Below are 20,137 nucleotides of genomic sequence, written 5' to 3' on the forward strand. Positions count from 1 at the left end.
GTACAACACCACCATTAACTGGAAAAAGATTGAAATGTAAACCCTAAATGGCTTCTCCTCAGTTAGGTGAACAGAGTAAACTCACTTGAGGCCAAAGGCAACAAAAGTGTCGCTTTTGTTTGCTTTGTGTTTCTGTAGAAACTTTGTGTAGTAACAGACGGACTGTAACAGTAATGCTATTGGCGCGGTAGATCACTTACTTCTGACGCTCCAAAGCCTCGGGGACTTGGCTCTAGATTGTCTCTCTTTGATAAGGTCCTGGAAAACATGTAAATCCTTTCCAGGTCTAGAAAAGTTTATTAAACGTTAATGAGCGTCTAAACGCACTAGTTTGCCAACACGAACGTATTGAACTGAAGATATGAGGACATTTGCAGCTGCTTCTATTGTTTTATCTTTATTCTAGTTCATTTTATTTTGTTTTATGTCATTGGTTGGAGAAACGCTGAGACGCTGTGTTTTTATGTACCTTCCGGGACCATGCCAGCGGTTCTTTACTTTGAAGTCCGCAGTTAAACCTTCAGCCCAGTCGGTTTAGACACAGCCCGGAGGATTTCTGCCGCCTGCTATGACTCCTTGAAACAGTACCTGGGCAGAAAAGTGAGGCAAAAACGCTTTTCTCGTTTATTTGCGGCTGCATTAAAACTATCCAATGAGAATTTACATTACAGGACAGGGAACGTCGCCGGGGCAGATATAGACACTGTTGTTGGACTACTTTACTTTCACGTTTTCAAAAAAAGGCAGGCTACTCGGGTACATGGATGGTAAGTTGTAGGAAAGCTGTTCCACAGGCCCCCTCTCTTGGCCGCTTTGATGTGCTGCTGCTGAGCTTTGAAGTTTAGAAATGCGGGCTATGTTTCTTGTTTGTGGGCGAGAAATACGGTGAGATAGATAAGAAGCTTATGTGTGTGTGTGTGTGTGTGTGTGTGTGCGCGCGCGCGCGCGTGTAGCCCAGATAAAAACCGAATATTTGTCGGGTGGTAACGTCTTCTAGCTGGGAAAAAAGTGGGATGTATTCTTCAATCAGAGCCCCCCCTCCACCTCCTCTTTTACCTCCTCCAGATTTTGACACCCCCAGTGATCTACATAGGGACTGAGCCTGCCTACTCTGAGGTCAGTTGTTGAATGGGACAGGGTACAGCAAACTACAGCAATTGTTTTGCAGCGAGGTATAACACATGTGGCACGGCACAGGCTTTAAATAGTCCGTCGTCGCCTTTTCTGCTGGATTACTGTTTGGAGAGTTTTGGACTGTATTAGACTCCACTCTAAAGGGAGTAATTCATCAACTTTTAACGATCCGAGCGGATCTACTCTGCGATGGTATGTTGTTTTAGTACATTTGTTCAGTCTTACATTGGATTTTAGAATCGGTTACATTATGCTGTGGATTTACACAGCCTGTTAAGACCGTATGAATAATTGTGTATCGATTGTAACAGCCAACCACACAGTTTAAATGTGGTTTTATCTGCGTATCGTTTAAGGTAATAAGTTAGATTTGGCGCTGAGGCTCCGAATAAAAACACTCAGCTTTTGAATGAGGTTTTACTCCAAATATATCAAGTCTTTCTGGCGTGTTGGTAGTTCAGACACGTTGCCGGGGCTGTGGCTCTAATAATGTGCTGTAATAGCCTTCTTGGGCAGACATTAAGGCGATTGATCGCTTACATTTACGCATGAGCGACTGCCTTTTCCCGCGGGGCTTTTTACCCCTCGTAGGCTACATTACAACGTTTAAGGTCATTGTGGTGCAGATTAGATGCATTTCCACTCATCTGTACATTTCTGGGACGGTGAGGACAAGTGTGAGCTCCGAGTGGGAACGAGTCTGTGTGTGTGATGCAGACAGGGGTAGGGTATGCTCGTCCGAAACAGATTGGGAATTAATTGGAGTTGAAGCCTGTGACATGGACTCGTTAGGAAAACACGTGTAAGCCACAGTTGTGAAAATGCGGTTTTGGTTAAGAGTGAGGCTTTGTGAGATGATTATTCTTGTAAAATGTTTTTGATGTGACAGATGAAGGCACGTTGGGAATGTAGGTTGCAGTTGATCTCTCATTTAGATTATAAATAGATAAATGGAACGAAACAAAGCCTTTCATATTTACTTTCTCTGTGAACCCGGTGAGGCTTTTTGAAAGGGACTGTTTACTTGATGTCTTTCTTTGAAGTTCAGCAGGATCTGGCTTTGATTAGATCAATACTTTGTGTTTCAGAGTGAAGAGGAGCTGAGAAGCTCCCCCGCTGCTTTTAGAGAGTGAGGAGGATTAGGCAGGAGCTCAGTGGAGGCACGACGGCACTCTCACGCGGCAACCGGAGCTGGAGCCATGAGCAGGGCGCTTACGGAGCACATCAGCAGTAGCTTCCGAGAAGATGCTCCTCGTCCTCCGGTACCGGGGGAGGAGGGAGAGGCGTCATGCTACAACGCCAGCAGATCTGCCAAAATGAGAGCCCTGAGCAAGGTTAAAGATACCGTCGCCGCGCCTCCCGGCTCCACACCGCGGAGGAACGAGGATGGTCTCGGGGAGCCAGAGGGCAGCGCGTCCCCGGACTCGCCCCTAGTCCGGTGGACAAAGTCTCTGCATTTTCTCCTGGGCGACCAAGACGGCGCTCACCTCTTCAGGACCTTTTTGGAGCGTGAGAATTGCGTGGACACTTTGGACTTTTGGTTCGCCTGCAACGGCTTCAGGCAAATGGACTTAAAGGATACCAAAACGTTGCGAGTTGCCAAAGTTATTTTTAAGCGGTACATCGAGAACAACAGCATTGTCGCCAAGCAGCTGAAACCCGCCACCAAGACCTTCATACGGGATAGTATTAAGAAACAACAAATAGACTCTGCCATGTTTGACCAGGCACAGACGGAAATTCAGTCCAACATGGAAGAGAATGCATACCAGATGTTTTTGACCTCTGACATATACCTCGAATACGTGCGCACCGGTTGCGAGAACGCGTCCTACATGAACCACGGCGGTCTCGGCAGCCTCAAGCTGATGTGCGGATACCTTCCACCTCTCATGGAGGAAGAGGAGTGGAGTTGTAATGACATGAAGGCAAAAACGTTAGGGTCTGTGGTTGGACTGTCTGCGAAAACCCTGAGGGCTACTGCTACCATCCGGACAGCAGCTGAAGTGCTGGAGAATAGTTGCAGGTAAGAGCGCTCTCACCCAGAGCATGCATGTTTGTGTTATTACATCTTAGTGCGTGTTGATGTTTTTAGTATTGCTTGTTCTCCCCGTGATCATCATTCCTTCATTAGTTAAACCACAGTGAATATGTAGCAGTTGGCAGTTATTTCACAAATGCCTAAGAGAGAGATAAAGGCACTTGATCAAAGGGTCTCAGAGGAACATGTCTGTATATTTGTGCCCTCCTGCCTTGCAGTTAGTCAAGGGGTTGGAGGGGTGGGGTGGGTACAAAACATCAATGGATCTGAGCCTTCCTTTTAAGTAAATGGTGTCTTGCAGGCAGCCCTCTGCTGGCTTGCTCAAGTTTCCTGTGCTTTGAAACCCTTCCTCCGGTTCAGGCACAAATTCAGACACCAAGCCTTATGACTGTTACAGCTGCATGAAACAGTGCTGTTGTAAAGTTATGCTGTATTTCTCTTTTTTTCTACTCACTAAGCCATATAGTTATTGTATTGACAAAATCTCCCTAACCCAAACAAATGCTAATACAGAGTTAAAAGAATGTGTGCAGTCAATCATGTGCCAAATGGGGATATTGTTCTCTTGGTCAGAGATGAAAGCAGAACTCTTAGTGGAAAACATTTGAGCTTTTATCTTAAGAGCTCATCCCACACATTGTCCAACAGCTGAAATCTTTTCAAGCCAGGAACATTTTCAAAAACTGGATTTTATGCATGAGTCTGCATCAAAGGGAATTTAAAAAGTTTTTCACTCAGCTACTTTGTCCTCACATCTGGATGAAATTGTTACTTCGAGGTTTGACAATATCTTGATACTTGGGTTTGGCAGGGAAAGGTGCAATTTATAGATGATCCATGCTTTCCCTGTCAAGTTAACTAAATGTAAATGAGACTAGAAATTGTCTCCGGCTTAAAATTTAACAGTGTAATAATTAATTGATCAAGTCTAATAACTCATCTTAAACACTCCCTTGAGGATTTTATCCTTCATGTTAGCACATGTCAGATAACATCACAGTGCAGTTACTCGTTTCCTTGAAAGTGGCCATGTTGAGTTATGAACCAATAGGCACACGGTTTGTTGACATGTGGGCAACTCCTGGTTTCCTGGTGTGATCCCCTGCATTCTTGTTTTTCACTAAAAAGAAAAGCGGGAGGGAAATAGCCCCCTCTTTCTCTCTTCCGTCACCCGCACTCTCCCCTCTTCCCCTTGCCCCTCACCATCTCTTTAGGTCAACCAATTTCCATCTCAAACATGTGGAACTAATTTTGCCACTGCACGGATTCCTCCCCCCCCCTGTTTTGAGAAACCTCCAATACTCAAACTCCAAAGTGATAGAAAAACACAACAACAAAACATCCTCAGCTCAGTTCCGCAGCTTCAACCACCAATCCCACTTTGCCATGGATTGTGTGTGTGTCTCAGTGTTTTCCTTCCTCTTTCTTTTCTATCCAGCACTTTTATCTCCCCTATTTGAAAAAAAAATCTGCCTGACAGAGACTAAGCATGCTTTGGAGAGAGACAGGGAAAGACAAGAGGAGGGGAAGGGGAAAAGACAGGAAGTGGGGATCATGAAAGAAAGAAAAGAGATGGAGAAAGAGAGGGGGTGCAGAGAGCCCAGCTGTGCTAAATACCTGACTCTTTGCGCGGACCTTCCAAAGGTCAGGTTTGTGCTTGGGGCCTACGGCTTTAGTCATGCTGGGGTTCTCCTCTCAGCACTCCCGGCAGAAGGCATTCTCATAAAGAAAGGGGCCCTCCTTCCCCCTTTCCATCTCTCCCTCTCCCTCCCTCTTTAAAGCTCAAGTTCCCCCTTCCTCTTCATCCCTCCCTCTTCCTTGTCCACCCCCTTCACTACTGAAACAGGAATGCAACACAGCAGGAGAGAGTAGAAAGACAGAGAAAGACTTTAGAAAGAAAGCAGGGGAGAGTGGGTAAAGGAGGGGCCCCAGACTGGGTGATAGAGAGAGGGAGAGATAGAAGTGGGAGAGCAAAGAGGGGAAAACACTCCAAGGAAAGAGAGAGTGCAGTTTCTGAGTGAAAAAGTAGAGGAGTATGGGCCTGGCCCAAACATAAGGGTGGAGGGATAGTAAAAGAGAGAAAAAGATGGGAAATGCTGTTGTTCATTCACACAGCTCACGTCACCCACTCCAGCCATCACCCATCAAACACAACCCCTGTATACTAGGGAGGAAGGACAGGAAAAAGAGAGTAAAAGAAAAAGAGAACTCATTCCTTCATCTCTAATACTGTTTTGTCACATTCTTCGGAACCCAAAGTGACTCTAATCACAGAAATCTGCAGAGAATGTCATAAAACAAACTCCAAGCTGTCACGTTTGCTTTTAAAATCCGATAAAATAAACAACAGGAAACACGGAGCAAATAAACTTTACCCAACTGTGTCGCATTCTCCACTGTCTTCACTTCACACCACAATCTCGAAAGACATCCCATTAGAACTTAGCAAATGTTTTCCTGGGTCTTTCGCAGGTCCCACCGTCGAGGAGACCCTGCCAGCCCCTACTTTGTCAACTCCGGCTACATTTTTGCCCCTGCCACCAGTGCCAACGACAGTGAGATCTCCAGTGATGCCATGACAGATGATTCTATGTCCATGACGGACAGTAGCGTGTAAGTGTCTTCAGTTCTTGCTGAAATCAAAAGTTGGTCTGTCATTTTTATTTCAGCGCAGCTTGCTCTTGAGATAATGTTGCAACTTCAAAACGCTCATTTCCATTTAATTGACCCTGGCCACAGCTCTGTGGATTTATTGTTTCCCTAGTATCTACATGTGCCTGGTCCAGAGTTCAGTCAACACCTTTCCAGGAAAAAGTCTCGGGGTGTGAAGAAAAATATTTAGCCTTGTAGTTCAACAGACTCAGCTTTTCTTGGGGCCAGGGGACTGCACTGTTGCGAAATAATGGTCCGTAATGCATTTTAATTATCCTCTATGATTGACTCCAGGTAATTCTATTAATGTGTAGTTGTTACTGTGGCCTCCAGGGAGATAACTCTGGGAAAGTCATTATGTCTGAAGACCTTTTGAAGTTTATTCTGATGCGTTACAGGCTGGAGAGAAGGGGGGGGAATGAGGACGTCTTGATGTGGGTGGGGGCGTTGCCTCATTTTCCTCAAAGTTGAAATGTATCCATCCCACCCACCCTTCTGCCACAACAGACTTGTTTTTTTCATATTATCTAATCGCTTTTTCCCTTTGAAGAGCTGGAGGAGAGGGGGAGGGAAATGGCCATTCGGGCCTCAAGACAAACTCATTGAAAAATGTTGGCACCAAATGAAAGGAGGCTTACTCACATGGTGGGTCGGTTTCCTGCCACTGGCCTCTGCGGCGTGCTGAGATCATGTGTCTGTGAGGCTTTCACAGGGGTTACTCATTTCTAGACCTTGGGACGAGGCATGAGGAACTCCCCCTGGCCAGACTAGGGCACCCCCTAAAAAAATCACCTCCACCCACCCAACCATCCACAGCTCCTTTCCTCCACCCTCCAGAGCCAATAGCAGGAGTGGATAGGCTCGAAGTGCAGGGGAGTGAGAAAATAAAGTGCATGGAGCATAAAGGGCTTAACTGAATCGCTTTCAGCCTATTGTTAGGTGAGGGGAGCTTAGGGGGATAAGAGGGTGGCTGGCTGCTTTGAAAATGACTTGCACAACTGAATAGGAGATCCCCATAAAGTAAGGGCCCATGAAACCATGAAAGAGTCCACCACTGTTTTCTCTTCCCCAACCTGGACAAAGCGCCCAGCCGTCACATGGTTCTCCAGGGTGGGAACAGTTTGGATTAATAAAAACATAGTGATAGGGAAGTTGGCGAGCTTTATGTGGGAAAGATGTTTTGCCACTAAGTTCGGGGTTCTTTTTAGCGCACAAGTTGCTCTGGGCTGTTGAGTTTTACTTTTGAAGAGTTTCCTGTGTTTCTTCCTGTGCCTTGAGGGATGATGGCTTGTAGTCTCAAGGGTACAGTTTGTGAAGCATTGATTTTGGTAGTAGACCCCACTTACAAGATGCTTGCTGCAACACGGGTGAAATTGTCAGCTTGGCTCAATTGTCAGATTTTTCTTGACAATGTCACTCTGAAATGTGACTTACAGAACTTGTTCAGAAGAATAAAGAAAAAAAAATTAATTGTTGAACAGCGTCATGTGTCAAAGTCATATTCTTTAAATAGTTCTCACCAAGGTCTTTGACACAGCGATCTCTCCTGTCCATGTCCGCAGCGCTCCTCTCTCTCCACCCCTAACTGATTTTAATAAAAAAAACTCAGCTTCCTTCTCTCTCATTCGAGGAGACAATTTGATTAGTGTGTCCTTTTACAGTGGTTAAAAGGCACACTGCAAATTTGAATCTCATTTCGCAGATAAAGAACAAGAAGAAGAGGATTTGGGAAGGGGTGGAAGAAAGGGTGGGGGGATTTTTTTCTCTTTTTGCTTATATCTTATTTATGGATTTACTTGGACGCTGGGGAATGCTGCTGCACCAACTTCAAACATTACCTTATCTTACAAACCAGCCTTTTGATGTTGCTGAGATCAGAGGCTCACAGCACAGCGCTTGCCAAACGAAGATGGCAGCGGGTGCATATGTGCATGAGTGTGAGATTTCAAAGAGGCAGCAGAAAAAGTAGCGTTTGGGCTAGGTCAGACACTTCTGAGCAGCCAAAACGGCCAAGATAATTGGCCCAGCTTAAGTGGCAGCTGACTGGAAAAGCTAGCAGACACAGAATGAAAAATGGAGAATACGATTCCCAGAATAAATGCTTAATTGTCCAGAGACTACTGGTATTTCTAGCTAAATCTCTATTTTCATATTAATATATCAGAGCTACAAAGCCAGCAGCACTTAAGGAGAATTTGCTAGCCTGCTTTAGCCTGTTGAAGTTTCCAAGTCCGACCAGCTACTGAGGTTAGCGCTAATTCTTCTGCTTTTTAAACAACCACTGTAAAAGTTGACATGGACTGATGTAATCTTATCAGTGGGGCTCTTCTTTTGAAGCCCACAGTGAGATGTTTAGCATATCTCTCCCATTGTCCTGGTGTGTTTTGTTATGTGTGTTTTTGTTGCCTTGGCTTCAAGGGCTCTCCGGCCTTTTGATTTAGCTGTAATGTGCCTTGTGGGTGGTTACTGGGTGGTGTTGTGTCGATCACTTCAATGATGAACTGCCTCCTAAGGGCTCTTTCTTCACAAAGATTGGCTAATGGCGCTAACGCACCAACAGTTGTGAGGAGGTATTGTAACCTTCGTGATGAGAAGCAGTAAATTGTCAAAATCACACCCACTGGATAGTTGGTTATAACAGATCAAATCAATTGGAATTAAGGGCCATTTAAGTGGTCTCTGACTCTCCTTTTTACCAAATGTAAACAAGTAATGTCTTTATTTTTGCAGAGATGGAATCCCTCCATACAAGCTGGGCACCAAGAAGCAGCTCCAGCGAGAGATGCATCGCAGTGTCAAGATCAATGGCCAGATAACACTACCCCACTTTCCTGTAAGTCCTACTTCCTTAAGTTCTACTTCCTTTCTCAGTGTTTCCTTTTTTTGTAATCTGCTAAACTCAAACTTTTACACGCTGACAGACAGCTGGGTCCTGATTCCCTCGAGGAGTTGCTCTTTATTTTATTTTTTCAGAGCTCATGTTGTGACAGAATACTATATTTCATTCCCTCGCTCGTTTTCATATAAAAGTCGGGGTAAATAAAAGGCAGGATTTGCATACCACTTCACTTCTTCTTCGGCTGTTTCAAGCCCCCCTTCTTCCCCCAACCCAGTAGCTTCTGTAGGGCTGTAAATATAAAATCAAGAATAGCGTTAGTTCAGGCAGGCAACGAAGTCAAGCTCCACTCATTCCAGCATATCAGGTGATAGCAGCCAACGTCAGCAGCACATCAGCCCACAGCTCATCTGATTCCTCTCTTAACATTTATTGGCAAATTCCAGACAAGGCGCCTATTTAAGCTGCTGTAGCCTACCTCCCTGTCCTCACTGCTTCCTACACAAAGCTCATAACCCACCGCCACCCCAGCTCCACCTTTCAGGCTGTATCTGATAGGGATGCACAATAAATATCGATCCACTAAGTATTGGCCGATCGGGCATATCTCATTATCAGAAGCACATTGAGGAATGAATTTGGCCGAATAGAATAAAACTTGCTAACATGCGCCGCCACACTGTCGCGCTCTGGGCGTCATGTCGCTGTGTGCGGATAGAGCGACACAGACGCAGTTTAAGGCAGCTATCTTCTGTCCTCCTTCCCTCTGTCCCTGCGTGTTTCACTCTACTCCACAACCATGTGCAGTTTGAAGGTACATGGCAATCTCAGCTACAGACAGCTTTCATTTAGCTCGTTGTACATCTAGCTTTGCCAAGCTAGCGTTAGCTCAGTGTGCTTTTAATAACATAGAGGATGAGTGACGTGGACAGAGAGGATCAATTAACCCCGTCTACATGTTATGCTCGTTAATGGATGTATCAACAAAGTTAGGTTTGTTGCACATACGGCAGTAGCTTAGAGTTACCTTCACTTCATCGTGTCCTCGACCTATCTCTGCGTTTGCCACTGTTTGTGCGTGTGAGCCCACGTGTGTTCGTGAGAGGAGCAGAGGCTGTATCCTGATAAACAATATCAGTCTTTGATGAAAGTTGTCCTGACTGAGCTTGTGTTGTCATCTTTATATTCTATCTCAGTAACTGTAGAATGTCTCAAATCGTCACAGCTTAATATGTGTTATGCATCAATGATAGCTGTGATTATAGCATGGATAATAGACATCCCAACAGTGTTAAAGGTAATGATTAAATTCAAAATTAAGGTTACTCTTTGAAGTGGTTACCAAAACTACAGTTTACATCCCAGTAGATGAATAGGAGGCACATCGCTATTCAATTCCCCTTTCCACTACTCCCACCCTAATATCAGTTCCCATTAGTATTTGGGTCATACATGTATGTGCTTTGGATTCAAGATTTTGTTGACCTGCTGAAGTTGTTGTAGGAAGGTTGAAGGAAGTGGGTCAGAACAGATTGACACAGGTTAGGAGGTGAGTCTGTTTGAGGCAAGAAAAGAAATAATAGATGTGAAATTCTTTTGTCTTCATATCCAAACACAGGTATGTGTATGTGGAAGAGTTGTGTGTGTGAGTGAGTGTGTTTGTGCATGCATGCATTTGACAGTGTTCTGTTCCCCCTTTTTTCTCTCTTCCTCTGTCTTTTCTCTCTCTCAATCTCTCTCTTTTCCTTTCCCACTTGCACTCCTTTAATGTCTCCCTCCTGATTTGGAGATGGCTCTGTCTCCCATGATGCACCAGCCCCAGGCAGCGGGGGCCCCGTGCAGGGCTGGCGCTCCTTTGCCAGCAGCTCTGCTTTCCTTTCTTCTTCCTCCCTTCATCGTGTCTACAAAGAGATGAGAGGAACAACAAAAAAAGAGTCAAAATCAAGAAAGCCAGTGTGCCAAATAACAAAAAAGTAAGAAAGGGAGAGAGAGAAGCCGGCGCATATAGTTAAAGAAAAAGGAGGATAATGTGACTAGAGTACCTCTGAGCTGCCCTGCATGCAGCCGGGAAATAAATTACTACTTCCCCTCAGATCTTCCCAGTATTTGACTCCTCTATCCTCTCCCTCCCTCTTTTCCCTCCTTCTCTGTCTTGCTCTCTCTCTGCCACCATTGCCACTTCACTAACGCACATCTCAATCCTCTTCCTCCTTTTTCATGCTGTTAATTTTGTCCCCCTCTCCCTTTTTTCTTCCCCTCTCCTCTCCTCACTCTCTTCTCTGTCGATATCTGGCTTTTATTCGGAGATTTAAAGCTGCGTGTCCCTCCCACCCCTAGTGTGCGTTTGATGTTTGACAAGGGCCCTTTGAAGTGTGCTGACTTCAGAGGCTGCCTAGCTGATGGCTTGGTCGGGCTACAGAGGGTGCAGGCAGGGGGCCTCCCCTCCGAGCGAGACCAACTGCTACCCCGCCATCGCTACCCCCTTCTCTCCCCCTCGCCCAGCAGCCTGGCACTGCCAAGGGCACTGGGCATGAGAAGATCTGAGGAGGGATGGGCGGCGGAGAAGGTTCAGGTTAGCTCGAGGGCAAGGGCATCTGGATTAGGCCTTTTGGAATAGTAGCAGGCTTTTTGGAACAAGATAGGATTAGGGCAAGGGCAGTGGATTAATGCAACATATTGCATCCATCCGAAACACTACACAGTTACACTTGCACACACATTGAAGTGTCCTTCCCCCTGTGTTGTTTATCCTGCAGAGGACACACCGGCTACCTAAGGAGATGACCCCTGTTGAGCCCTCAGCCTTTGCTGCCCAACTCATCGCCCGGCTGGAGAAGCTGAAACGAGAGCAGGATACAATGAGCTCATTGGAGGAGAGGCTGCAGCAGATCCAGGAGGTACAGACGCACACAAACCTGTTCCTACTATTCCACCAACATCTTGCATGACCGCCACTTGAAATTCTAACTTGTATCACATTAACTCGGTATTGCTATACAAAAGCCTTTATGCCAGTTTTAGCATGTCGAAGAACAGGGAAAAGACCAAGGGATTTGAAAGTATGTCTTGGTTTAGCTACTACTTTTCCTCTTTGTCCGCCACTACTTCCAATATGGAGGAACTTTCAGACTTATGTTTCTAGGCACACTTGAAGTTTCTTCAAATAGTTAGCACTTAGCTACTCTCCAGTGGCACGTTTGCTGAATATGTGTAGTGCCAGTCTCTTTGTGAAGCACAGGCACACTCTGCATTATAGATGAAGTGCACCCAAAGCCTGTTAGCGAAGATAACAGTGTGGCAAAAAGGAAACTCAAATCAAGTTATCCAGGCGTTTGCTCTCACTGACTACAGAGGATGATAGATATAAGTTGGTGTAAGTTGAGACATGAATTCCTCTGCTCGCTGCCTTTCCACGTGACTGTGTGAATGTTTTTTCAATTGCCGTATGTTGTTTTTCTTTGTCTGTCCAGGAGGAGGAAAGGGAGGAAAGTGGCGACCTCGCCAACAGCACTTCCCTCCATCACCCTCTACTCCCGTCTGGCAGCCAATGCGAGGAAGACCCCCAAGCTATCCTGGACGAGCACCTATCCCGTGTCCTGAAGACACCTGGCTGCCAGTCACCAGGTGTGGTTCGGCACTCACCGCGCTCAAGCTCCCCAGATCGGACAGGTGAATTGGTGTCCTGTGGCCACGGGCCCTTCTTTGGTGCTTATCCTGGGGCCGCCAAGGTTCTGATGACAGGCAGGCAGTCCACAAAGCACATCCACCACCATTACATCCACCATCACCATGCTGGACCCAAGACCAAGGAGCAGATCGAGGCCGAGGCGGCTCAGCGCGTGCAGTGCCTCTGCCCTCCAGGAGGCGCCAATTATTCTGACTTTACCCCTGCGTAAGTGTAACTTCTGAGCTGTGTTAAAACCAGTCATCAGTCAGTGTTATACATTAGCCCTTAGTATTCTGATTCCTTCAAATTTCCCAGTGCTCCATCCTGGTCATAACTTGCCCATTCTCCTTCCTCCAGTCGCTGCAGCACTTTGTCCAGACGGCCAGTCAAGGCCACTGATGAGGGCGTGTCTTCACCACGTCTTCCCCTAGATGCCACCGACCGCTCTCAGAATGTTTGGCAGTGGATTCTAGAGAGTGAGAGGCAGGGCAAGCACAAGCCACACAGGTAAGTTTCTGTCACGAATCGCAACAACATCCGCAGTCTCACCGACCTCTTGCGTCTGGAGTTCCCAGCTCATGTTATATATTATATATCCTAACAGCACTCAAGGCCTAAAGAAGTCCAACCCACTTGACGCCAAGACTCTTCCCAGCCGGACTCATTCATCTTGGGGTGGAGGCGGCATTGGCAGTGGGGCTCACCTCCGTGGCCACCACCCAGGCCACCCATTCATCCAGGACCCGGCCATGCCACCCATGCCCCCGCCCAATACCCTGGCACAGCTAGAGGAGGCCTGCCGCAGACTAGAAGAGGTTTCCAAACCGCCGAAACAGAGGTAGGCAAACATGGATACATAAGCAAAACTGCAAATAACCCATATTACCAATCTTCCACATTTGATTGACCACATCACAATACACTGTAAATGGTGTCCAGTGCTTTCTCTTCATATTGGTGTGAGTATTAATTAATTATTGATCTCTGTGATTTTGACAGGCATTCAACAGCAGCCAGCAGCCTTCAGAGAGACAGGAGCCATCCAGCAGCTACCTTCCCCACGGGAGGCAGCCCTCTAGCCAGCCCTGGACTCCAAGCAGACGAGTACGGATCTCTTCTTTTACTGTTCTCTGTCTGAATCCATGACACAATCCTGTCTTTGTTTCTATAGCTCAGTTTTTCTTAATTTCTTTCTCAGTTGCTTTCCACATTTCATTTCTCATACACTTCAACACTTTTTCAAGCATTCCCTTCTCTCCAAGCCTGCATTTTCACCCTCTTCCTCACAGATTTTTCACTCTTGCCTTCAAAGAGAGATGTTGTGAGTCAGCATAGCTATGTCTTTGAACTCCTCTTCTCTCGCTTTTTAATCATTTAAGATTAAACATGCTTTAATACGGAATCCTAACTACCCACCCGTCTCACACACTCACCACTGGAACCCAACAAAGATGTGTTAAGTAGCCCCTGGTAACTCAAATTTATCTGCCCCCTTCATGCATTTGTTGTTGAATGGGTTGGGTGTTTGATGTTAAGCTACAGCCACCTGACTGTGAGGCCTCTTTTAGTTTTAATTGGTTGACCCTCTGTGAGCCAGCTGTTGGCATACTTAATATACAATACCCCAAAGATTCTTTGTCTACATTCAACAATCTCACCCCTTCTCCTACAAGTGCAGCTGTTTAAAACCAGTTTTATTTTGCATTTTCAGGTCAAAGGAGCTGGTGGTCACCTACTTCTTCTGCGGTGAGGAGATTCCTTATCGCAGCATGATGAAGACCCACTGCCTCACCCTGGGACACTTCAAGGAACAGCTTAGCAAGAAAGGCAACTACCGGTAAATATGAACCACTGACAACAGCACACAGATCACAGTACACTTGCAAATACTCTTATTGGTGTTTATTCACACCTGTTTGGATGGGGTTGGTGCTGTAGCAGGGTTAGTTATCTGTGGATGTATTTGCATTTGTTGTTGTACTTGTATATGCTTGCCTGCTGTGTGGGAGTGTGAAACACTAGAGCCAGATAGTTGAAAAGAAACTGGGCTGATCCACTGTATTCAGGGCTTACAGAGAGAGGGGAGAGGAGGGGGTTCTGGAGCGAATTTTTTCTCACATCTGGTACTGATTTCCATGGTAAGGCAGCCTTAATAAATATGGCTTTGAAGCCTGGGACATTTTATGTTGCGCACAAAGACCATTGCGGGGACTTCAAATTCCTCCTCCACGCTATTGCGTCAGGCATTCAAATCAAGTGCCGCAAGCACCTTCTTCTGTTGATGACTGATAGCAGTTAACACAGCAAGAATACCTCCTGTCAAAGTCAGATGAAGAGGGGGAATTCTTAAATAATGTATGAAGTATTTTAAAAATATAATGGCTGATCAATTTGAAGACATTTAAATCAGGATGTCCAGGCTTGCTTTTTCAAGTAATTGTACTGCGTAGGTTTTATGCCGCAAAAAAAGAGGTCTGCATGCCCATGACATCAACATTAGGTTACTGCCACATCTGCTTGTTAGGCAAGAGAGAAGAAGGCCTGCAAACAAGTCACTGCACCCCTGCTATCCCATAACTCTTCAGCGAGCGAAAGAGAAGGGGGAGGTGGGGATGAAGCGTCTGGCTTCAATGGCAGCAGAATGTGTGGAGTTGGTTAATTTGGACATGGCAGCGGTACAGTGGAGAACAGTACGCCGTGGCTCTGCCAGACGATATTGGTGCCAGATGTTGCGAAGAGAGAAAAATCCTGCCACATAAAACATGTTCCAATGGAAAGACTCCTTCTGTCTCTCTGAAACAAAGTGACGACTTTGAACTATTTGTGAGTGAAAATATAGCATTTTCTTCTGAAAAAAAAAAATAAATCCAGCCAATTAAATTTAGAAGGGTAATGCATTTATTTGGTTTCTACTAATGATGATGAAAAGGCTAAATCCTGCTCAGGAAAGCTCAGAAAACAGAAGGAAACTCTGCTGAAATGCCATATCATTAAACAAAGCCCCCCCCCCCCCCGTCACATCCCTGCACACTTGAGTAGAACGTCTTGCAGCTGTGGTAACATAATGTCCTCCTTCGTTTGCGTGTAATTACAATCAACATGGAAAGTAAAACTGTATGTGTATGTTTTTTACGCCCCTTCTTACATGTGTTGTTTGAATGACTGTAAACTGAGCAATTGCTCATAAAACACAGCGCTCCCCCCCACCCTTTTCCTTCTTTTTGGTATTCTGAACGCAGGCTCACATGGGCAAAATGAGGCATTTTTCCATTACAAAGCTTATCATTAAATCCCCTCCCGCTGATCTTTTGCTGGGTTTAAAGTAGAGAGGAGAAATCATTAGGAGCTCCAGGAGACTTCACAGTCACTGGGACCAAGCTAACCCTGGGAGTTATCTCTGCTTGAGAGAAGAAGAAGAGTGGGCTAGCTAGGCGACCTGTGACCTCCAGGAGACCGTCTGAGCGGTCACCACCCTCCCCCCTCCCAGGGTAAAGCCCCTCAGGCTCGGCTTGCATCCGACCTATCACACCCACTCACCGAGCAGGGTAGACCTGCCCCCCCCCCCAAATCCTCTGTTCTCCGCTGGTGATCGGAAAGCTTCCCGAAGTGTGTGTGTATGTTGTGGGTGTCTCTGACAGCAAGTAAGAAAGAAACATAGGGCATGTGCGTGTTTATGGGCAAGTGGAGTGTGCTCTTGCAGTCACAGGCAGACTCTCAGGCACCTGAAATGTCAACCTGTGTGACAGAAAGGCCCTTCATTTGACAGCCAGCACAATTAGAAGCCACGGAGACACCGAGACGGAGGGGGGCGCTGCTGAAGAGAGAGAGGAGTGGGTGCCTTAAGACAGCCTCTAATTAACCCTTCAACTTTAATAAGACCTTGCAGGACAGATAGGCATCTGTAGAATGGCCAGCAGTCAAGATGAACAAGTGGACGAGGAGACAAGCACACATGGATGAACACACACACACACACACACACACACACACAAAAGCGGGCTGTTTCTAGCAGCTTGAATTATCACAGGGAGTGTTTAAACGGAGGGTTCAGCTCTGTTTGTGCAGCAGTGTGATGTGGAGTCAGGCTCTGCCTTTGAAGTGTGCAGGGATGGCATTGAAGGCTATGACTAAGTTGTTTTGAGCAGGATCCATTTCTGGCTCTCAGAGTGTGTGTGTTTGTGTTTGATTTGGACTAAAGGGAGTTGTGCGCGAGCCTGTATATGGAAGTAGTCGTGTAGGTGCCTCAAAGCGGTTTAAAACACGATGAAATGTATCAGATGCACTCCTGCTGCCACTCTGTCAGTTTTCGTTTGAGTTCAGTCTTTTTGTTTTATTCACGTACACCTACGCTCAGCATTTTCTAATCACAGACTGTCGCTTTGTTTGTCCTCCTCAGGTACTACTTCAAGAAAGCCAGTGATGAGTTTGAGTGTGGTGCCGTGTTTGAGGAGGTGTGGGAGGACGCCACTGTGTTGCCCATGTATGAGGGCAAGGTCCTGGGCAAGGTGGAGAGGATGGACTAAAAACCATTTTGTTGCCAACCAACCGATGCCCTTCCCTGCCCAACCAAAAGCTAAACTGTCCCTAAAAAACTTGAGCAAGAGACTCTTTGTAATTAACAGAAAACACTCTGGACTGTTTTTATTGTTTTGTTTTTTTATATTTCTTAATATTAAGCTAAACAGAGTTAATATATCCAGCACAAGAGGAGTGATTGAAGGAAGACGAGCCAATGAAGTACGCGGAACCCAGAGGAGGTGCCGCCCCTCCCTGACTTTATCAACCAATCAGCCTTAGAAACACAAGGGAATGACATTAGAGACTTTAAAAGACCAATACAAGGATGATGATGATGATGATGATGATGATGATGATGATGATGATGATGATGATGATTGGAGGCCAGTGGGGGGGAGACCCCGCCTCTTCTTGAATATAACCACTGAAGATGTAGATGACTGTTTTGTTGTGATGTAATGAGAGACTGATGGTGCGTTCACACCGGCTTCCTGGCTGCGTGCAACGGACTAGCAGGCGCTGAAGACACAGTGCCACCAACCTGCTCTTAACGTTCCACCCCAACATTGTTACAAAAACGTCTGTACATGTGCATATACATACATGCATACAGTATATGTATATATACATGTATTATATATAGAGATGCTTTTTGTCATGAGTTGAAAGTTTTTACTAAGTATTTATTGAAAAAACAACCCACTCCTTTCCCTGTTCTCCCTTCCTAATTCTTCTTAAACCTGTGTCCCTCCCCCTCCCTATTTCCAGCCAATGGGCAAGCTGCTTTGAATGTTGGGAGAATACTGTGGTGAGATTGTTTCATGTTTATTTTTGTTTGTTTTGACTTTACACAAAGAACGTGACACTAGCCTAGCACCTCCCATAGCCTTGTAGCCCCGTCTGACCCATACTAACAACCTTAGCAGTGGTCTTGTCCGAGGCGCCCTCCACTATCCTAATGGTCAATCCCAGTCTTATATGCTGCTGATAGTTTGTCACACTAGTATTTCCTCTCCCTCGTTCTCCCCCTTCCTCTTCTTTTCTCTCAGTCCGGCAACAGAGCTCAATCTTTTTTTGTTGTGCCTTTGTTTGTAAACCAGGCATTGCACGGGGGTGGGGTGGGGGGATGGGGTACACATACATACAGAGAGGAGACCTGAAGCACAAGTTGTACCATCTAATAATGGCAGTGTTTACAGCCCACACACCAAAATAACTTGTGCTAACAAGAACCGGTTTGGGTCACTGAGAACGACTTCTCGGGGAAGCTAGCTTGTCAAAAAAGAAAAAAAGTGAACTTTGAAGAATTATGGCTCCGATATCCTTTGAATGTTGTTACAGTAACATCGTATATAGCAGAGCTCCTGTATACATTGTAATTATGCATTCTGAAGTATGGATACTGACACATGTGATGCACACATAAAGTATACACACACACACACACACACACACACACACACACACACACACACTATCGCTGGTGTTTAATGAGTACAGCACCTGTGCCTACATGGATGCCATACCATGTGCTACCCTGTTTCAGGGTTTTAATATATATCCCTTGGTTTTCAGAAGGGTTTTATGTTGAAAAGATATTTTTATGCTTTTAATAATATCCTGTAATCATGTTTTGTTTTTACACCACGGCCTTTTGTTTTGTTTTGTTTCATTCTATCTAAACTGTAAATTATACATTATATAAAGAGTTTCATTTAAAGATTTACATGGACCTATAATTATTGTAATTATTGAGAGATGTAGCCTTTATTAAAGTTTTATATTTTTCAAATGAAAGCTGTTGTGCCTGGAATTGCTTATTTCATGATTGTCCACAATAATCCACAATGTCCATGTTCACGTACTTTCACTGCACCACTAATGTGAGCATGGTAACTTTTTATATGACAACCAGTTCATATTTCACAGCAAACATTCCCGCATTTTGTTCCTGATTAAGAGGTGACAAGAGTGGACTAGAGTGTTTTGGCCACTTGTATTTTAGAAAGGTTGTTTTCATAAAGCCCGAAAAATAATCTTTGAAAAAATCAGGCTTGGGGCCTGCTAATATTTCAGGAATGCTGAAAAAGCGATGTAAGTAAATATAATGTTAAAACTAAAGAAAATACACTGAAAATGAAAGAATTTGCTAAGTAGGACAAGTATATGAAACCTGTGGTTAAAATACTCGCAGGAATTATTCTTGACAGTTACCTGCCTTCTGTATAACCTTCATGTCTCTCTCAGTAATGAACATAAAATGTTGTTACAGTCGTCTCCATTAAAGAGACAGCGTAGCGCTGTGAACACATATTGTAGGTTGAAGTTGGAGAAGTGAATTGAACAGCTGGACCTGTAAAACATTTCTCATTGTTGAAAAAAAATAATTGAACTTTAAATTCATGAATGCAACCTGTTAATTCATTTGGTAAACAGGAATCACTAAAGCCTGTAACCTCTTGATGTGTTATGGCCCCTCAGTGGTTAAATGTGCACGTTCTGTATTCAGCACTTAAATGAGGTACATTAAGCATGGAAATGGGGGCATGGGCTAATTGGTCTTATTAAAGAGCAATGAGGACCAGCGCTACTCTCCGACAGTCAACACAAACATTAATGAAGCACCCTGCATCCCCTGTCAGAGGGCCCAACCATGTTTGGTTCAATTATCTGGTTTTATTTTAGCAGTGGGGGGAAAAATGGTTTAATATAAGAAAATAATTAATTGGCGGGGAGCGGGTGCTGTCTGTGCAGACTCACTCACTTGTACAGCTCAATTCAAATTGTTGACATAAAACGATACTTGCAATTGGCAAAAAACAGTGGTAGCCAAGTAACAAAGATACAAGAAAAGAACAACAGTCATTAATGACAAGCTTTCACTTCCCACAAAATGATTTTCTCATTTCTTTCTCCCCTGGTAGCTGTTCCTGGCAATATGGCAAAATAAAAGGGAGAAAAGCAGACAAGCCGCCAATGCTTGTCACATCTATGAGATACTGTAGGTTTTTGTCTTTCTTAAAGCATCTACACACTCTCTTTTTCCTTAAAATATCGGAACAGTTTGTATTTTTCAGAAAAATCAGATTAATTTCCGAGACTCTTTTTTATCAAAGGCACAGTGCACTGAAACTTCAACACACAATCAATCCATTACATACTCTCCAAACCCTAAAATCAATTCCTCCATGGCTTCAACTTTACAATGAGGAGTGTTTAATCAGGCTGAACCAGCTAGTTTCTGTTGAACTGTCTGGAACGGGGCAGGTGTAACCCTCCACCCTTATAC

General features: G+C 45.0%; 1 protein-coding gene across 4 annotated transcripts; it reads left to right on the forward strand.

Annotated features, from left to right (window-relative positions):
• Positions 1 to 485: 485 nt before the first annotated feature.
• On the forward strand, positions 486 to 18,132 carry LOC119899713 (axin-2-like). Of its 4 annotated transcripts, none has more exons than XM_038714391.1 (11): positions 486 to 600; positions 2,223 to 3,160; positions 5,648 to 5,788; positions 8,558 to 8,660; positions 11,420 to 11,560; positions 12,134 to 12,555; positions 12,688 to 12,837; positions 12,935 to 13,168; positions 13,330 to 13,434; positions 14,042 to 14,167; positions 16,727 to 18,132. In XM_038714391.1, exons 2-11 carry the CDS (start codon positions 2,334 to 2,336, stop codon positions 16,851 to 16,853), a joined length of 2,376 nt encoding a protein of 791 aa, XP_038570319.1. In that variant the 5' UTR covers positions 486 to 600; positions 2,223 to 2,333; the 3' UTR covers positions 16,854 to 18,132. The 4 variants fall into 4 exon arrangements, with proteins under 4 accessions (XP_038570319.1, XP_038570320.1, XP_038570317.1 ...); XM_038714389.1 differs by having other exon boundaries at positions 520 to 767; XM_038714390.1 differs by lacking the exon at positions 486 to 600 and adding an exon at positions 1,105 to 1,326.
• Positions 18,133 to 20,137: the final 2,005 nt, after the last annotated feature.

This window comes from Micropterus salmoides, unplaced genomic scaffold (assembly GCF_014851395.1).
Source record: "Micropterus salmoides isolate LMB-PRFRI ecotype aquatic unplaced genomic scaffold, ASM1485139v1 Ms_hic_scaffold_12, whole genome shotgun sequence".
NCBI lineage: Eukaryota > Metazoa > Chordata > Actinopteri > Centrarchiformes > Centrarchidae > Micropterus > Micropterus salmoides.

Bases quoted from the DNA above. Each gene is read 5' to 3' on its own strand.
- LOC119899713 (XM_038714391.1), top strand. From the start codon at position 2,334: ATGAGCAGGGCGCTTACGGAGCACATCAGCAGTAGCTTCCGAGAAGAT. The intron at 8,661-11,419 runs GTAAGTCCTACT...TTTATCCTGCAG, and splicing joins TAACACTACCCCACTTTCCT to AGGACACACCGGCTACCTAA. The intron at 14,168-16,726 runs GTAAATATGAAC...TGTCCTCCTCAG, and splicing joins AGCAAGAAAGGCAACTACCG to GTACTACTTCAAGAAAGCCA.